The sequence below is a fragment of the Fringilla coelebs genome (assembly GCF_963513975.1).
Source record: "Fringilla coelebs genome assembly, chromosome: 30".
Classification (NCBI taxonomy): domain Eukaryota; kingdom Metazoa; phylum Chordata; class Aves; order Passeriformes; family Fringillidae; genus Fringilla; species Fringilla coelebs.
This window is the reverse complement of record NC_140056.1, coordinates 1,597,291-1,615,790: the sequence shown is the minus strand read 5'-3', so window position 1 is coordinate 1,615,790 and position 18,500 is coordinate 1,597,291. Positions and strand designations below refer to the sequence as shown.

General features: G+C 59.5%; 1 protein-coding gene across 1 annotated transcript in view; it reads right to left on the bottom strand.

Moving 5' to 3' along the window:
* Window positions 1-18,500, bottom strand: part of LRP1 (LDL receptor related protein 1) — a 110,080-nt gene that overhangs the window by 32,967 nt on the left and 58,613 nt on the right. The window contains exons 21-48 of the mRNA XM_084223713.1: window positions 18,199-18,381; window positions 17,651-17,851; window positions 17,324-17,569; window positions 16,752-16,949; window positions 15,564-15,768; window positions 15,289-15,453; window positions 14,774-15,018; window positions 14,396-14,527; window positions 14,084-14,311; window positions 13,781-13,955; window positions 13,299-13,393; window positions 12,449-12,598; window positions 12,193-12,333; window positions 11,818-11,946; window positions 10,662-10,793; window positions 10,298-10,432; window positions 10,093-10,222; window positions 9,527-9,653; window positions 9,134-9,285; window positions 8,904-9,028; window positions 7,661-8,032; window positions 5,427-5,616; window positions 3,965-4,169; window positions 3,245-3,437; window positions 1,947-2,072; window positions 1,732-1,860; window positions 801-920; window positions 133-246 (exon numbers count right to left, since the gene is read on the bottom strand). Coding sequence (XP_084079839.1) covers window positions 133-246; window positions 801-920; window positions 1,732-1,860; window positions 1,947-2,072; window positions 3,245-3,437; window positions 3,965-4,169; window positions 5,427-5,616; window positions 7,661-8,032; window positions 8,904-9,028; window positions 9,134-9,285; window positions 9,527-9,653; window positions 10,093-10,222; window positions 10,298-10,432; window positions 10,662-10,793; window positions 11,818-11,946; window positions 12,193-12,333; window positions 12,449-12,598; window positions 13,299-13,393; window positions 13,781-13,955; window positions 14,084-14,311; window positions 14,396-14,527; window positions 14,774-15,018; window positions 15,289-15,453; window positions 15,564-15,768; window positions 16,752-16,949; window positions 17,324-17,569; window positions 17,651-17,851; window positions 18,199-18,381 — 4,743 coding nt within the window. The remainder of the gene's footprint in view (window positions 1-132; window positions 247-800; window positions 921-1,731; window positions 1,861-1,946; window positions 2,073-3,244; window positions 3,438-3,964; window positions 4,170-5,426; window positions 5,617-7,660; window positions 8,033-8,903; window positions 9,029-9,133; window positions 9,286-9,526; window positions 9,654-10,092; window positions 10,223-10,297; window positions 10,433-10,661; window positions 10,794-11,817; window positions 11,947-12,192; window positions 12,334-12,448; window positions 12,599-13,298; window positions 13,394-13,780; window positions 13,956-14,083; window positions 14,312-14,395; window positions 14,528-14,773; window positions 15,019-15,288; window positions 15,454-15,563; window positions 15,769-16,751; window positions 16,950-17,323; window positions 17,570-17,650; window positions 17,852-18,198; window positions 18,382-18,500) is intronic.

The window sequence follows — 18,500 nt, the reverse complement described above, 5'->3', positions numbered from 1 at the left end:
CAGGTCAGGAGCAGGACCCTCCTCCCTCCCAACCCAGCCCAAACCCCAAAGCCGCAGGTCCCTGCTGCCAGCACCGAGAGCAGGAGCATCCCCAGAGCTGAGGAGGGGCCAGGGGCAGCAGCTGGCACTCACTGCAGTTCATTTCATCAGATGCATCCTCGCAGTCGATGAACTGGTTGCAGCGGCTGGAGTTGCCGATGCAGGTCCCGTCCCGGCAGCGGAATTCGGTGGCGGCACAGCTGGTCTCTGCCAGGGGGAAAAAACCCCCACAGTCAATGAGGCAGGGTGGGGGGACCCCACGTGCACACCCACACCTCCCCATTGCCCACACAGCTCTGGGATGCTCAGAGTGCTCCCAGACCCCGTCCCCTTCCTGCCTCACACTCTGCCTGGCAGCCTGAGCCCCTCTCCCTGGCACAACCAGACCTGGACAGGACTCTGAGGAGCTCCTGACTGCCCCTTTCAGCTTGGAACTGAGCAGACCCATCCTGCAGCCTCCTAAGGGAATGCCTGGGAGCCATGAGGAGCAGTGACACCGTGCCCTGTGCCCCTCCTGGCTGTCAAACCACTCTCACTGGGAAGCTCCGGGTGCTGCATGCCCATACCCAGGAGTTTTTCCTCTCAGCTGTCACCGTAAGCTTTACAAAGCAGCACAAGCTTGACCTTGACTCTCCGTTAAGCCCCGGCTGTGCTCTGCTCCTGTCAAGCTGATGGTAACTCCCTCCTGAAGCTGCTGTCCCTGTCCCAAGCAGCTGACAGAGCCCTGGCAGGGGCTGGCCGGGTGCCAGGCAGACACTCACTGTTACAGGGCACCTCGTCCGAGTTGTCCCCGCAGTTGTCCACGCCGTCGCACCAGTAGCGACTGGCGACGCAGCGCCCGTTCATGCAGTGCAGGTAGCCCTTCTTGCACTTGCGGCTGCCTGCCAGGGAGGAAGAGGAGGAAGAGGAAGAGGAGAAGGTGAGGAGAAGGAGGGCAAGCACCCCTGAGGGTCTCAGATCCTTGGGGAGCTTCCAGCAGGGGAAGAAACCACAGAGCAGGATCAGCACCCCCTGTGCAGAGGGGTGAGGGCTGGTGTTTGAGGGTGCTGCAGACCCCACTGGCTCAGCTCCAGGGTTCCTGACCTCCAGCACATCCCCAGCACTGGGAAAGGTCTGGAAACATTAAAGGGTGCAGCTCTGGAAGGGCAGGAGAGACTGTGAGCACCTGAGGGGTGGAAGGACACTCTGGAGTCTTGGTGCCCTTTGCTGAGCAACCCTGGCAAAGTCCAAGGCCAGGCTGGATGTGGCTTGGAGCAGGTTGGATGTGGCTGGGCTAGTGGAAGGTGTCCCTGCCCATGGCAGGGGGTGAAATGAGATGAGCTTTAAAGTCCCTCCCAACCCAAACTGTTCCAGGTTTCCATGACCTTGAACATAGGAAAAAGGATTGATTTACTGGAGTGCTGTGAATCCTGCCTTCCATCCTCTTAAGTTTTTGCCTCCATCCTCTTTAAGATTTAATGGCAAATTGGAAGAGGTTCTAAGACTAATTAACAAGGGACAGACCTTGCAAGGCTGTGTGGAGGTACCTGCCTCATGTGCTTGGTTGCTTTGAAGGGGAAGCCCCTGATTTTGTTCTTTTCCAACCCAAACCATTCCGTGACTCTCTGAATGGAGCTGGCAGCTCGGGCAGGGTGTCTGGGCGTGCCAGGGTGCATGTGTGGGTGAGCAAGGCAGCAAGAGGAGGAACCTTACTGCAGTAGGACTGCTTCTCGTCCGACTTGTCCTTGCAGTGCACGACGCCGTCACAGGTGCGGCTGAAGTCGATGCATTCGCCGTTCCCACACTCAAACTCCTCGTGCACGTTGCAGGTGGAATTCACAGCTGGACAGAGCACGGGAAACGTCAGCTCTGCCAGGCTGAGATCAGCCTCACCCCTTCCTTTCCTCGGCCCCTGCCACCCCCCTCACCTTTGCAGGTGAAATCCTCCTGCAGGACCCGCTCGCCACGGCAGGAGCAGTTGACGTGGCCCTTGGGGGTGAGCAGGCACAGGTCCTGGCAGCCGCCGTTGTTCACCCGGCACGGGGACAGCTCACCTAGGACAGAGGGACAGTGATCACACCAGGGATGGACCCAGCAGCCCCTGCTCCTCCTCCTCCCTGCTGGGACAAAAAGTAGGGATCCCTCCCCAGGGTGTTCCCATGGGGCTGTGGAGGGTGCAGGGGGCTGGAGGTACCCGGTCTCCCCAGATTTTACAAGGAAGAGCAAGGACAGGGCAAATCCTCTCTGTCTTCAGCCTGCACTGGGTCTGGGGATGGACAGCTCTGGTGTGAGAGTCACAAGGGGGCAACAACACGCTGGGAAGGACAGTGGGATGATTCCCAAAGGGCTAGGAAGGACAGGGGGATGGATTCCTGAAGAGCCAGGAAGGATGGTGGGATGGATTCCCAAAAGGCCAGGAAGGACAGTGGGATGGATTCCTGAAGAGCCAGGAAGGACAGTGGGATGGATTCCCAAAAGACCATGAAGGACAGTGGGATGGATTCCTGAAGAGCCAGGAAGGACAGTGGGATGGATTCCCAAAAGGCCAGGAAGGATGGTGGGATGGGTTCCCAAGAGACCGTGAAGGACAGTGGAAGGGGTTCCCAAAAGACCATGAAGGATGGTGGGATGGGTTCCTGAAGAGCCAGGAAGGATGGTGAGATGACTCCCAAAATACCATGAAGGACAGTGGGGTGGACTCCCAAAAGGCCATAAAGGACAGTGGGATGGATTCCCAAAAGGCCATGAAGGACAGTGGGATGGATTCCCAAAAGGCCATGAAGGACAGTGGGATGGGTTCCCAAAGGACCATGAAGGATGGTGGGATGACTCCCAAAAGGCCATGAAGGATGGTGGGATGGATTCCCAAAAGGCCATGAAGGACAGTGGGATGGGTTCCCAAAAGGCCAGGAAGGATGGTGGGATGGGTTCCCAAGGGACTGTGAAGGACGGTGGGAGGGGTTCCTGAAGAGCCAGGAAGGACAGTGGGATGGGTTCCTGCAGTGCCATGAAGGACAGTGGGATGGGTTCCTGCAGGGCCATGAAGGACAGTGGGATGGGTTCCCAAAAGGCCATGAAGGATGGTGGGATGGATTCCCAAAGGACCATGAAGGACGGTGGGATGGGTTCCTGCAGGGACAGTGGGATGGATTCCCCTTCCCTAAACCTGCTGCCAGGCTGAGGGGCAGAGGGCAGGGGCTCTGCAGTGACACCAGGGGGTCCTCACAGCTGTCGGTGTCGTTGGCCACGGCGATGATGCCCATGGGCTGCTGGGGGATGTCCACTCGCAGCAGCTTCATGTCGGTGCCCACGTATTTGTTGGCGCGCTGCACGGCCCGGCGCACCCAGTCTGTCCAGAAGATGTAATCCCCATACACAGCCAAGCCAAAGGGGTGCACGGGCTCAGACTTCAGGATCACCTGCCAAGCACAGAATCGTGGCATGAGTTGGGTTGGAAAGGGTAAAGTCATCTCTTAAAACTCATCTCGTTCCCACATCCCTGCCATGGGCGGGTACACCTTCCAGGGTTGCTCCAAGCTCCATCCAACCTGTCCTGGGACACTTCACAGAACACTTGAGGTTGGAAAAGATCTCCCAAGATCAAGTCCAACCTGTGACTAACCCCCTCCAGAGCACTCAGTGTCACATCCAGCAGTTCCCTGGACACCTCCAGGGATGGTGACTCCACCACCAACCTGGGCAGCCCCTTCCAACATTTAGAAATTCCTTCTCATGTCCAACCTAAACCTCCTCTGATGCAGCCTGAAGCCATGTCCTCATTTCTCAGGGACACAGCCCAACTGGGAGGCAGAGGAACCCACAGTGGGGTGCAGCCCCACAGCCCCTCAAACACAGAGTGACCCCCCCAGCCCCAGGAACAGCTCTGCTTCCCTCTGACCACACTCCAGCCCCAGTTTGGACACCCTCCTCCCCATCTCAGACTCACGTGGCGATGGGAACCATCGTATTCACAGCGCTCAATCTTGTCCAGGGTGGCATCAGAGAAATAAATCTTCTCAGCCTTGTGGTCAATGGCCAGCCCGTTGGGCGTCCGTATGTCCTGGTCGATGATGATGAGGACGTTGGCACCGGACAGGGTGGCTCGCATGATGCTGGGGTGCTGCTCATTCCAGTTGGTCCAGAACATCAGGCTGGGAGGGGAGGGACACACGAGGCCTTTGGAGCCCCAGCTCAGCCCCATCCAGGCTGGCTCAGCCCCATCCAGGCTGGCTCAGTTCATCCCTCCATGGCTCAGCCCCATCCAGGCTGGCTCAGCCCTTCCCTCCATGGCTGGGGGGTTTTCCAGGGACTGGGGCATGCATGGGACAACATTCCCACGTAAAACGAGTGGGAAGGTGCTGCAGCCAGCTGGGAAATGTGGCACCCCATGGATGGGGATGGAACAGGGGGTCTGGGAAGGACACACAAGGCCTTTGGAGCCCCAGCTCAGCCACATCCAGGCTGGTTCAGCTCCATCCAGGCTGGCTCAGCCCCATCCAGGCTGGCTCAGCCCATCCCTCCATGGCTCAGCCCCATCCAGGCTGGCTCAGCCCATCCCTCCATGGCTCAGCTCATCTCTCCATGGCTCAGTTCATCCCTCTATGGCTCAGCCCATCCCTCCATGGCTCAACCCATCCAGGCTGGCACAGCCCATCCCTCCATGGCTCAGCCCATCCAGGCTGGCTCAGCTCATCCCTCCATGGCTCAGCCCCATCCAGGCTGGCTCAGTTCATCCCTCTATGGCTCAGCCCATCCCTCCATGGCTCAGCCCCATCCAGGCTGGCTCAGCCCCATCCAGGCTGGCTCAGCCCATCCCTCCATGGCTCAGCCCCATCCAGGCTGGCTCAGCTCATCCCTCCATGGCTCAGCCCCATCCAGGCTGGCTCAGCTCATCCCTCCATGGCTCAGCCCCATCCAGGCTGGCTCAGCTCATCCCTCCATGGCTCAGCCCCATCCAGGCTGGCTCAGTCCATCCAGGCTGGCTCAGTTCATCCCTCCATGGCTCAGCCCATCCAGGCTGGCTCAGCCCATCCCTCCATGGCTCAGCCCATTCCAGACTGGCTCAGCCCATCCCTCCATGGCTCAGCCCATTCCAGACTGGCTCAGCCCATCCCTCCATGGCTGGGGGGCTTCCAGGGGGATGCATGGGGACAACATTTCCACGTAAAACAAGTGGGAAGGGGGTGAATGAGGCTGCTGCAGCCAGCTGGGAAATGTGGAAATGTGGCACCCCATGGATGGGGGATGGAACAGGGGGTCTGGAGCTGCTTGGGGAGGGGGCTGCAGGGTCTTTCCTCCCTGGGGGTGAAGTCCTCTCTGTGCTGGGATCCAGAGCTTCCTCCCTGCTACATCCACTGGGACCAGGTGGATCCCTGGAGGGGCTGTCTGGACCCTCAGTGGGCACTCACTTCTGGCACTCATCCAGCACGAAGGCTCGGGGGTGGTCGTCCCCCGACATGGTGATCACGGTCTCCCTCTCGAAGGCCCCGAGCCTGCTCTGGTCCACGGTGTGCCTGGTGATGGTGGAGGTGGTGTAGCTGGTCCAGTAGAGCGTGTCCCAGCCACGGTGGTAGGCCAGCCCCTCCACCGAGCCCACGTCTGTGGGGACAGCAAAGGTCACAGCCAGCCCTGAGCCGGGTGTACAAAGGTACGACTAAAAAAAATATTGAAGTTTTATGTACAGATATAAACGAGATTCAAAATTTAAAAATTTGGAGATAGGAAAATGTCAGAGCCCTTCTAGGCTTCCTGTTGTCACAAAATTAAAGTCACTCTGCAATTCAAAACATGGAGATCATACTGAAACCTAAAAAATTCTAGTGGAAAAGTAAACCCCTTCCCACACACTTTTAGTTGTACCTTTGAAAGCCAGACCTGAGAAAATATGATTCCTTGCCTTCTGGCTATGAACAATCCAGTGGGGAGAGAGAATAAGCACCAGCTACCAGGGTTGTGCTGAAAGACCCTTTAAGTTACAGAGCTCAAGGACATGGCTGGTCTTCCCCAAGTCAGTCTTCCTCCTTCCTCCTGAGCCCTCCTGGCTCACCCTGCATGGCCAGAGATGACCCTGATACTGAGACACTGAAGGTTTTGCTTTTAATTACAGCCCAAAAATCCCTCGGAGGCTTTGGGGACTCAGTAGGGCTGGGGGTGTGCTCAGGGGGGGAGCAGAGACCCCTCCAGAATCTCATGGGTTGAGCTCTGTTGGAATGACCCTCCCTTGCAGGAAGGCTGAGGGATGCACACCTCCCATGCACCAAGGACTGGAATTTCATTCCCAAACTCCACAGCAGCAGCAGCGCTGGGAAGGGGAGGGTTTCCCTCTGCCAGGGGACAGCTGAGCCCCTGGGGCACAAAGTGACAAGGCAAAGCCTGGTGGGGACCAGGGAGCCCTTCCCAGCTGGGAACTTGAACCCTGCACCCATCCTCTCCCCCTCATTAACGCTCTGCAAAGGGTTTAATGAGGCGGCTGTGAGAGCTGGGCTGTGCTCTCCCCTCTCAGTGAGCACCACTGTGAATTCCCTCATTAGCAGCACGTCCAAGGACCTGGCTCAGCTCTTTGAAGCTGCTGCAGGTGCCAATAAACCCAACCAAGTGCAAGGTGAGCCCTGGAGGTGAGGCCAGGGCTGGGCACTCAGGGCTTAGGGCGCTGCCTCGGGAGGTGAGTGTGAGCTCAAAGCCACTCTCAACTTTGCTGCAGTGCCTGTCTCTAGAGCCCAAGCCTCGTGACACACTCTCTGTGCCAGAGTAAACTCTGCAGGCTGCTCCCAGTGCCTGTGTCCACTTCCAGAGGCTCCTCAGAAACCTCACAGCTCAGCCTGTACCTGCTGCACCTCCAAATCCACCAAAACCCCTCGGGGAAGAACAGGGGGAGTGCAGGAGGAGGTGGGGGAGAGAGAGACAGGTCTGAGGGCAGGCACAGAGGGGATTGTGATTGTGTTGCGTTGTGATTTCAGGGTTTACCTCAGATAACCCTGATAATTCCCTCCCAGGTGTGTCACTCACCTCTCCTTTCCCCTCCCAGCACTGTCTGTCAATCCTGGAATTCCAGAGTGATTGGTAGGTTCAAAGGATGCCCTCCCCCCCTGGGGGGGCACTGAGCCATCCCGGTGTCCTCTGTCCCTTGAGACCTCCCCTCCTGTCCCTGGCTGGTGGCTCCCTGCCCCTTCCCTGCCCCTCTCCTGGGGTTAAAGGAGCAGCACCCACGGGGTCAGGAGTTCTGCTGGAGCTGCTGTGGGGCAGAATAAAGCTCTGGATCCAAACCCTCCCTCAGAACCCACTCCTTTCCTTCCCCATCACCCCAAAGCTTCTCCAGCAGAGGGAAACCTGAGGAGCAGCCCCTGATAGAGGGGGAAGCTCCATCCTGCCACCCACAGAGCTCCTGCACGCCTGGACTTGCCTTCAAGTGCCCAGCTACAACACCCAGCCAGCCAAAAGTGTCTGTGGGGTGAAACACCAAACACCCAGCCAGGCAAAAGTGTCTCTGGGGTGAAACACCACACACCCAGCCAGCCAAAAGTGTCTCTGGGGTGAAACACCACAGTTGCCACTGTTTGGTGCAGCAGCAAGGGCCAGACAAGCTCAGGCCCATCCCATCTGGCAATACTGGTGCCATTCCAATAGAGAACCCCAGAGCACTCACTCTCCACGATGGTCTTGCGCCCGGTGCCATCATCATTGATCTGCTGGATGTTGCCGAAGTGGATGTCGCTGTAGAAGATGCGGTTGCTGCCCTTGGAGCCGTAGCGGTAATCAAAGGCCAGGGCGATGACGTTCTTCATGTGCTCTGCGTCCTCGAAGGGCTTGATGGGCGCGTTGAGGTTGTTCTCATCCGACAGGTGGATGCTCTTGAGGATGGTGCGCTCTGAGTAGAGCAGGTACCCGTCGTAGTCCCGGCAGCTGACGCCGTCGTCCGACAGCATGCCGTGGGCGCAGGCGCACGTCCTCTGCCCGCCGCCGCGGAACAGGCACAGCTGCTGGCAGTCCCCGTTGTTCTGGGCACAGACGTTGGTGCCTGGTGGGGGGACAGGGGGGGATTATGTGAGGGACTTGTTGTCGTTTTCTTGCAAAAGTTCCGTACCTTCTTGGCGATTTCTCACGGGCAGCTCCTCACAGCGCAGCTGACAAACTCCAGCTCTCTCCTCACCCAGCTAACCCACTCATCCTTACTAGACACAGCTGTGGCACGTTAAGGGCAGGCCTGTTCCTAATCTTTGATAATTAGTGCAGCTGCAACTCCTCAGGGGTGAGATTATCTTCTGCACTATCTCTATTTCCTTACATTCTATCCCCCCACAGGACTGGGCAGGATGAACCCACTCGGCCACTTTCAGCGCTCGGCACTCCCAGAGGAAGGAACAGGTTCGAGCCATGGAGAAACAGGCTCAAACCATGGAGAAACAGGCTCAAACCATGGAGAAACAGGCTCAAACCATGGAGGAAGGAACATGCTCGAGACACGGAGGAAGGAACAGGCTCAAACCATGGAGGAAGGAGCAGGCTCAAACCATGGAGGAACAGGCTCAAACCATGGAGCAAGGAACAGGCTCGAACAACAGAGGAAGGAACAGGCTCAAACCATGGAGGAAGGAACAGGCTCGAACAACAGAGGAAGGAACAGGCTCAAACCATGGAGGAAGGAACAGGCTCGAACCATGAAGGAACAGGCTCAAACCACGGAGGAAGGAACAGGCTCAAACCATAGAGAAACAGGCTCAAACCATGGAGGAAGGAACAGCTCGAGCCACGGAGGAAGGAACAGGCTTGAGCCACGGAGGAAGGAACAGGCTCAAACCACGGCACAGCTCAAACCACGGCTCTGAGGGGACAGAGTGATCCCATCCCCATCTCCCACATAAGGAGCTGCCCCTCGTGCTCAGACCTACCCTTCTGCCGGGCCCGGTTGAAGACTTTGATGTCCTTGAGCTGCACGCCGATCCCAGTGCGCAGGGACACCGACTCGGTGGCGTTGTCCTTGTTTCCTCTTTTGATGGAGCCGTTGGCGTGAGTCCTGAGGGAGGACAGGGTCACCAAGAGACCAGCACGGGACCCTTCCCCACCTTCCCACCAGCTCCCCTCACCCTCCAGACAGCCCCCAGCCCCCTGGGCACCTCACCTATCGCTCCAGTAAATGTATTCCTCAAAGACTGACACGGAGAACATGTCCATGTTGTTGCTGGACAGGACAACCTCCCTGTTCTCACCCGTCTCCAGGTCAATCCGTTCGATTTTGTCTGTCCGGGCATCACACCAGTACAGCTTCCCATCCTGCAGGGATGAGACAACATCCCAGCTGGCACGGGGGCAACACCACCCTCTGCACCCCCGGCAGGATGTCCTGGGGTTCAGACCACCTCGGACAACCCTCCTGGTCCTCTGGAGCCCCGAGGAGGGCAAGCATGTCCCCAGCAGGAGGACACGGCCACAGGGACCCTTGGGGACTGGTACCATCCAGGGACCATCCAGGGACCCTGGGGACTGGCACCATCCTCCCAGATGCCAACTGTACCTCGTAGTCCACAGAAATCCCGTTGGGCCAGCTGATGCTGACGTTGACCAGCACCATCCTCTCGGTGCCATCCAGGCGTGAGCGCTCGATGCGGGGGTACTGTCCCCACTCTGTCCAGAACAGGTACCTGAGGGGACAGCAGGGATGTCACCAGGAGCAGCACTGGCCCTTTGAGTAAAGGACAGGCACCACCCCATTCATCCCCCCACGCTGGGGCTTCAGGCCAGACCCTGCCCACTCATAGACATCACATGCCCTGCATCTCCATCCCTCCCCAGATCCAAACACCTCTGCTCTCCCTGGGGCTCTGCCCAAAGCTGGAGCCAGTCTAAGGAGGCTCCACTCTGATTTTCTGAGATGCTGGCACCCACCAGGTCCCAAGGGGCTCCCAGAGAATTCAGCCCATCAGTGAAAGGAGGATTAAATCCAGGGTTTGGGCTCCTTGGTGTGGCAGGAGACCTGCAAGTCCTTCCCTGCTGTGTGCACACAGCTCTGCCAGGAGGAGCTGGGGGTCTCACCCTGTGCCCACCCCACAGGTGATGCCCCTCTTTGGAGCAGCATCTCACCCCTTCTCTGGATGGACCGTGATGGCCCGTGGCTTGTCCAGCCCCTGCGAGATGACCACGTAGCGGAAGGACCCGTTCAGCCTGGCCACCTCAATGACATCAAAGCCCTGGTCTGTCCAGTAGATGTTTCCTGCAAGAGGGGATGGTGAGCCCCCACACAAGCCCCGCTGCCCCCCCTGCCCCTGTCTCCAGAGCCCCATCCCACCTGCAATCCAGTCCACGGCGATGCCCTCCACGCGGCCAATGCCGTTGGTCACCACGTCCTCACGCCACGTCTGGTCCCTCTTGGCTCGACTGATGGTGCTCAAGCCCATGTCCACCCAGTAAATCGTGTCATTCTCTGAGAGAGGGACAAGGAGGCAGGAGGGGATGAGTCAGTGACCACCTCTGGTCACTCCAGAATGGTAAAAATCTGCACCCTGGAGCTCTGAAATCCTCCCTCACCCGGTGCTGCCGAGGCGGCATTCCAGGGCGAAGGGTGCCAAAAGGGTGATGGTGAAGTCCCCCTCGTGCTCCTTATCCCCTGTCCTGCTCCCAGCCCCCCTGTCCTGTCCCCAGCCCTGCCTCACCTGCGTGGAAGTCGATTCCTACAGCCAGGGAGGTCCCCGACACCGGCACGAGAGCATCCGACTTGTCATTGGGGTCCAGGGGGATGCCCCGGATCCCCTCGTGCACAGAGTACAGCAGGAAGGAGCCAACACCTGCAGCACAGGTGCAGGGACAGTCAGACACATCCCAGAACCCACAGACTGTCCCTCCACCATGGAAAACTGTGACAGGGGAGGAGCAGGAGCCTGGCAGGATTCTGCAAGCCCAGCGCAGACATCCCGGGCTGCAACCCCTGGCACAGCCCGTTCCAGGGTCCTGCCCTGCTCCAGGGGGGCACGAGTGAACCCCCTTCCCACCACCCACCACCCCCACCCCGTGTTGGCAAAGGCTCTGCAGCGCATCTGGGTCAGGGCAGCACTTGTTATTCAGCCCCTGCCCTGACCCAGATGGCGCAGAGCTCTGCCAACCCCCCCCAAAACCACCCGGAACACTTTGCACACAAACAGCCTTTGAGAGGCCCTGGCAGTGCCCGAGGGGATGGCAGAGAACACAGTGGGCATGGGAGATCTGCACAGTGAGGGCTGTGCCTGGCCCTGCTCCCAGTGAGCCCAACCTGCTGCCCATAGCCAGGGTCCCACCTCACCCTGGAGGGTCACAGAATCACAGAATCACAGAATCACAGAATCACAGAATCACAGAATCACAGAATAACGAGGTTGGAAGAGATCATCAAGTCCAGCCTATGCCCTAACACCTCAACCAGACTATAGCACCCAGTGCCATGTCCAACTTTTTTTTAAATACATCCAGAGATGGTGATTCTACCACCTCCCTGGGAAGAGCATTCCAGTGCTTTATTATTCTTTCAGTGAAAAATTTCTTCCTAATATCCAACCTGTACCTTTCCTGATGTAGCTTGAGACCCACTGTCCTGTCCCAATCCCCTCCACCAGTGACACCCTTGGTGGCCCCACACTCATCAGGCACAGCCCACACAAGGCTCTTGCTGCCATCTGAGCCCACCAAGCCCCCCAGTGTCCCTCTGGTGCCCAGCATTCCCCCGCAGTGACGTGGGACACAGAGCAGTGGGGAGGAGCCCATGAGCAACCAGAGTGAGGGGTCAGCACCTGGGATGGCCAGGGTGGCCACAGGGAGGGGACAGGAACAAGCACACACCTTCACAGGACTGCTGCCCACTCTTGAGGCTGTAGCCTGCCGTGCACATGCAGGAGCGGGAGGTCTCCGAGGTGGGGAGGCACAGCTGTGAGCAGTCCCCGTTGTTTTGGCTGCAGGGGTTGGTCCCAGCTGTGGCAGAGAAAAGGGGGTGAGGGGCTATAGGGGGCAAAAGTGCACCCACCAGGGCTGGGAGAGCTGGGGCAGCACCCACACAAGGGGTGAGTGCCCTGCACCAACCAGCACAGGCTTGGCACAAGGGCAAGGCTTGGGCCAGCTGCCAAGGGCTCCAAGAGGCTCCAAAGGACGGAGCCACCACGGAGGGGCTGAGCAGCCCCCCAGCCCCACGGGGCCTCTGCCCCAGGAGCCCACACTGACCTTGCTGGATGCTCTCATCGTACACCTTCATGTGCATCACCAGCGTGGTGCTGTTGCGCAGCACCGTCACCTCCGTCCCGTCCTTCTTGTTGCAGGTGCCCATCCTCTCGGAGGCCTGGTCAGCCCACCACAGCTTGTCCCCTGCGGTGGGGAGAAAGCAGGAGCGTGTGGCAGCATTCCTGATCACCTGAGGCGGGCAGGAGGGTTTGGGAAGGGGCAGGAGACAGGGAATGGTGTCCCTGTTTGCAGCCCTCACCCATGATGGCCAGGGCGGTGGCCTTGCTCAGCTGGCTCCTCACGGACTCGATCACCTCCAGGTTGCTGCCATCCAGGTCACACCTGTTGATGGTGCCATTGCCAGAGCTGATCCAGTACAGCTTGCTCTCTGGGTAGTCGATGGCCAGGCCTGGAAAGGATGGGAATGTCACCAGGCTGGTGGCACGCAGGGACCATCACAGATCGGGAGGTGGGATGGGATGGCATGGGATGGGATGGGATCTATGGGATGGCATGGGATGGGATGGGATGGGATCCATGGCATGGCATGGCATGGCATGGCATGGGATCCATGAGATGGGATTTATGGGATGGGATGGGATAGGATGGGATTAATGGGATGGGATGGAATGGAATGGGATCCATGGGATGGGATGGGATGGGATGGCATGGCATGGCATGGCATGGCATGGCATGGCCTGGGATCCATGAGATGGGATTTATGGGATGGGATGGGATGGAATCCATGAGATGGGATGGGATTCATGGGATGGGATGGGATGGTATGGCATGGGATCCATGAGATGGGATTTATGGGATGGGATGGGACCCATGAGATGGGAAGGGATGGGATGGGATCCATGTGATGGGATATGGGATGGGATGGGATGGGATGGGATGGGATGGGATGGGATGGGATGGGATGGGATGGGATGGGATGGGATGGGATGGGATGGGATGGGATGGGATGGAGCAAGCAGGCAGGTAAGGTCATGGTGACCCAGCACAGGACAGCTGCCACCCCCCCAAGGAGCCAGAGTGGGGAGTTGAGGCTCTGCAGGACAGCAAGGCAAGGTGGGGGATCCTGGGGGCCATGGGGGGGTCCGTACCAACAGGTCCCTTCTGGTTGGTGAAGAGGAGTGTGCGGTTGCTGCCATCCATGTTGGCCACACTGATGTTGTCCCCATCTGTCCAGTACAGCTTCCTGCAAGGTGAGGGGACAATGGGCGAGGGGCCATGGTGCCAGCAGCCCCCTGCACCCTCCCAGCCTTGCAGAGCCCCTCACCTGCTCATGGCACAGCCTGGGCAGCCCCACAGCACCTTGTCCCCACCCAGGAGGGAGCTTGGGGGCTGCCACAGCCCTGTGCACACCTGGATTGGCACACACTGGTGGGTGCACACTTATCACAGCCTGCTCCCCTTTGCAGATGTACAGACACACAGCACACCCCCCACACCCTGTGACACTGCTCCTACACGCTGACACACAGGGACAGCCCCATTCTCTCCCCCATCACAGGTGTGCACCACCACACACACACCTGTGCCTGCACACACACCTCTCCCATCAGCACCCTCCCACCAGACTCACCCCCGGAGTGGATGCACCACCAGGCAGTGAGGCTTGTCCAGCCCCTGGATCACGGCATTCTTGAAGGAGCCATCCAGCCTGGCCACGTTGATCTGCTTCTTGTTGGCATCGTAGCTGGTCCAGAAGAGATTTCTGGAAACCCAATCCACGGAGAGGCCGTGAGCGTTGGGCAGGTCTGCAAGGGAATGAAGATGGGAGCTCGTCAGCTGTGAGGACGGGGCTGGGATGATGCTCAGATGAAGAAGAAAGACAAATCCCAAGGAGCTGAAGGTTTTGGAGGGTCCCAGCTCCCCCAGCGCCAACCTGCAGACACGACGGTCTCCACGCCGGTGCCGTTGATGAAGGCTCTCTTGATGGTCTGGGTGCGGACATCTGACCAGTAAATTCGCTGCTCCAGGGCGTCGTAGTCCACCACGGTGACGTTGTCGATGTCGGGCACGGTGAAGGAGATGATGTAGTTGTAGTAGGGGTTGTCAATGTCCACGCCCCGGATCTCCATCTGCCGCGCGTACAGCAGGAACTTCTTAAACTCTGCGGGGAGAAAAGGGCAGAGGTGGGATCTCAGCTCCAGAGCACCCCCTCATCCCCCCTGCCAGCCCCCCAGCAGACCCCTACCATAGCAGGTGGTGTTGTCCTTGTCCAGCTTCATGAGGTGGGGGCAGGCACAGGACAGGGTGCGGTTGTAGTTGATGAGGCAGAGGTGGGAACACGGCCCTTTGCCCCCGTTGGCTTCGCAGGGATTAGGAGCTGCAAAGGGGACAGGACTCAGCGACATCCCAGCCTTGGGGACACCCACCCAGGAAGCCCCAAGAGCTGCAGCCCCCCAGACCCTGCCTGCCCCATCAAGCATCACCTGATGGGGCAAAGGGGCAGCTGCAGGGATGAGAGCAGCATCCACCCGCTGCTCCAAGGGGGTGTGGGCATAGACCAAGTGCCAGTGCCACCCCCTGTTGTCCCACCACCCCATCCCCCCCCACATTCCCCCAGCCTCACCCAGGGGCTGCCGGGAGGGGTGATACACCTGCAGGTCAAAGGGCTGAGTGTTGGTCCTCTGCACCACGGTCACGTTGTGCCCCGTCCATTTGTTGGCCTTGGCCAAGGTGTTGGTGCGCCAGTCGGTCCAGTAGACCTCCCCCCCGTAGAGGGTGACAGCAAAGGGGTGGGACAGGTACTCATGTCCCCTCAGCACCTCGATGTGCCCCGTCCCATCATACAGGGCTGAGTAGATGGCGTCCGACCTGTGCCAGGGGGAGATGAGGGTGAGGGAGGTGAGGAGGGGGCACCACGGGGTCTTCAACCCAACAGCAACAACCAGCAGGGTCTAAGGTCTTATCCTGCTGATTTACACCAGGACCCACAGAGGAGAACACCCAGAGCCAGGGCTGGCACGTGTTGGAGACACAAAGAGAGCCCACAGGGCGAAGGCTTCTTGCTTCCAGCCCAGCACAGCGCTGGAACCAGGGGAAGATCCACACGGGGAGGGACACAGAGAGGTGTCCTGGCCCTACCTGGCATCGATCCAGAGGATCCTCTTCTCCAGGTAGTCCACAGTGAGCCCGTTGGGCCACCCCCCCGAGCCCGTCTCTTTGTGGATGGTGCGTCTGCCCTCGCCGCTCATGGAGGCGGCCTCGATGCGGGGCAGGCTGGCGTCCCAGTCCGTCCAGAACAGGATCCTGCCAGGAGAAGGGGCTGTGAGCAAGGTCAGGAGCCCGTGGCCTCGTCTCCCCACACGATGCCACAGGTGCCAGCGCGTCCTGGTGAGCGCTGTCCCCTCCTGGCTCACCCATAGCGAGGGTCCAGGGCGATGGCGCGGGGGTGCTCGATGTCCCCGGCCAGCAGCGTGGTCCTCATGGTGCCATCCAGCTTGGCCACCTCGATCTGGTCCAGGTTGCTCTCCACCCAGTAGATGTTGCCAGCGATCCAGTCCACGGCCAGTCCCTCAGGGGTGGCCAGGCCGTACTGGATCACCACCTCAAAGCTGGTCAGAGCTGTGGGGCACGAGGTGAGGGCTCAGGGTGGTGCCCCTTCCCCAGCCCACCCAGAACCACCCCCCTCCCCGCATCCCCAACAGCTCCACCCAGCTCAGCTGGGGTTGATTGTGAGGGGATGTGTCCTCCCCAAACAGGGCCTGAATCACTCCTGTCCATGATCAAACCCCAAAGAGCTCAGCACCCCCTATGCATGGTCAGACACCAAAGAGCTCAGCACCCCCTATCCATGGTCAGACCTTAAAAAGCTCAGCACCCTCTATCCATGGTCAGACCCTAAAGAGCTCAGCACCCCCTATGCATGGTCAGACCCTAAAGAGCTCAGCACCCCCTATCTATAATCCTGATCCTAAAGAGCTCAGCACCCCCAGTCCATAGTCCAGATCCCAAAGGGCTCAGCATCCATTCATAGTTCAGATCCCAAAGGGCTCAGTCTCCCATCCATAGTCCAGAACCTAAAGGGCTCAGCATCCATTCATTGTCCATACCCTAAAGAGCTCAGCCCCCATCTATGTCCCAGGCCCCAAAGGGCTCAGCCCCCATCCACAGTCCAGACCTCAAAGGCCCCCAAAGGGCTCAGCATCTGTCCATGGTCAGACCCTAAAGAGCTCAGCCCCCATCTATGTCCCAAATCCCAAAGAGCTCAGCCCCCTATCCATGTCCCAGACCCCAAAGAGCTCAGCCCCCTATCCATGTCCCAAAGGGTTCAGCCCCCCATCCCTAGTCCAGCTGCTGGGCTCCTGTGGGAGCAGCACTGATGGGGAGGGTGTCCTCTCTGTGCCCAGCTGCTGGGCTGCAATTACCAGCAGGGAAGTGCTGGGAATGCTAATTAACTACTGCATAATGAGAGCAGAACAGGATCACTATCAGGGCCATGGGCTTCAGCTGCTGCATCCCCGTGGCGTGCCACCGAATCACTGCCCCCAGACCTGCACCCCTGCTTTCCCTCCAACCCCCAGCTCCCCCAGCCCAAGGCTCCTCACCCCCATTCTCCAGCAGCTTTCCCCTGTAGATCTTGTCCTCCACCACATCAGTCCAGTACAGGGAGCTCTGGTTGAGGTGGAAGTCCAGGGCAATGGTGTTGCGCAGCCCGGGCACCAGCACGCTGTAGTCCCCTCGGTGCAGGTCGATGCGCCGGATCTCGTGGCGGTTGGAGAAGATGATGAACGGCTTAAAAGGGTCTGGGGGAAGCAGGGCAGGGTCAGCAACAAGGCAGGGGACAGTGCACTCAGCCCCTGTCAGCACAAATCCCACCATCACCCAGCCATGTCCATCAGCACAACCCCCAGCTCCCCAAGAAGACAAACTCCCCGAGGCAGCTGGGGGGCTGCTACCAGTCCCTGGTGCCCCCCAAAACACACCCAGGGTTTTGGAAACCTTGCAAAGGATGCCAAGGTCTGGAACAATCCCTGCCAGGTTATTCCTGCAGCTCTCCCTGCCCCAGCACAGCCAAGGCAAATATGGGGCTGGGGGCTGCAGGATGGGCTCAGCTTTGGCTCACGCCTGCTCCCCTCGGGGCCTGCGCTCTGCCCTTCAGCACATGCTGAGAACTTGCCCAGGCTGCGGCAGCTCTCTCCATCGGGCTCCAGCATCCAGCCCTCGTAGCAGGAGCACTTGACATTGTACTTGTCCTGCTCGCACTTCTGGCTGCACTTGAGGTGCTTGGCACAGTAGCTCTGGATCTGGCAGGTCTTGTTGTCAGCACCCAGCTCCATGCCCAGGGGACAGGAGCACACGATGCCCTCGCCAGGGGCCACCGTGCAGTTGTGGCTGCAGCCGCCGTTGTTGAGGGAGCACTGGTCTGTGGGGACAGGACACGGTTGTCACCTCCTGGTGCCACTCCCGGGTCACCCCGTGTCCCCAGGCCCGGCCCCGCGCTCACCGCAGAGCTCGCCCTCGTCGGAGCCGTCGCCGCAGTCGTCGGAGCCGTCGCAGAGCTTCTCGGGGGGCAGGCAGATGGAGGTGTTGTTGGCACAGGTGTGAGAGGGGGGTTTGCACACCAGGGACTCGCAGTTCTCCTCGTCAGAGTTGTCCTCGCAGTCGCTGTCCCCGTCACAGACCCAGGCCTTGCTGATGCACCGGGCTGGCGGGGAAGGCGTGGGAAGGGGGACGTTATTCCAGGCATTTCCAGAGGTTATCCCACACACGGGGGGCATGGGGGGTGTTTGAGTAGCTCAGGGCTCCCCACAAGTTGGATGGGACAGGTCAGGGAGGGCCTGGGGGCTCAGAAGGTCAGCCCCAGAACTGGTGTCCCTCCACCTTTGTCCCCAGTCCCCCAAAGTGTGTCCCATTCCTCAGAGAAGAGCAGAAGGGATCCGAGCATGACACCATCCATCAGGATCATGGTTCACAGGCTGGCTGCTTGTGTTTCCCCATTATCCCAGCACCGAGGACAGCCCAGCACCCCCATCTGGGACCCCCTGCTCTCACCTGAATCCTTGCAGCCAAATTTGACGTTGGGGTCGCAGACGTGGGTGACCCCCTCGCAGTTTTTCTCGTCGCTGGAGTCCATGCAGTCCGTGTCACCGTCACAGCGCCAGCGCATGGGGATGCACAGCCCGTCCAGCCTGCACTGGAACTCGTCCGTGTGGCAGCCCCCAGGTGGGCGTGTGGCTGTGGGGAGGGCACTGCTCACTGCCTGCACCCCGTGGAGCTGGGGGGCTCCAGGACTGGGCAAGGACCAGGCACTGAGCCAGAAGGGAAACAGCTGGATGCACCCAAAGCCATGGGAG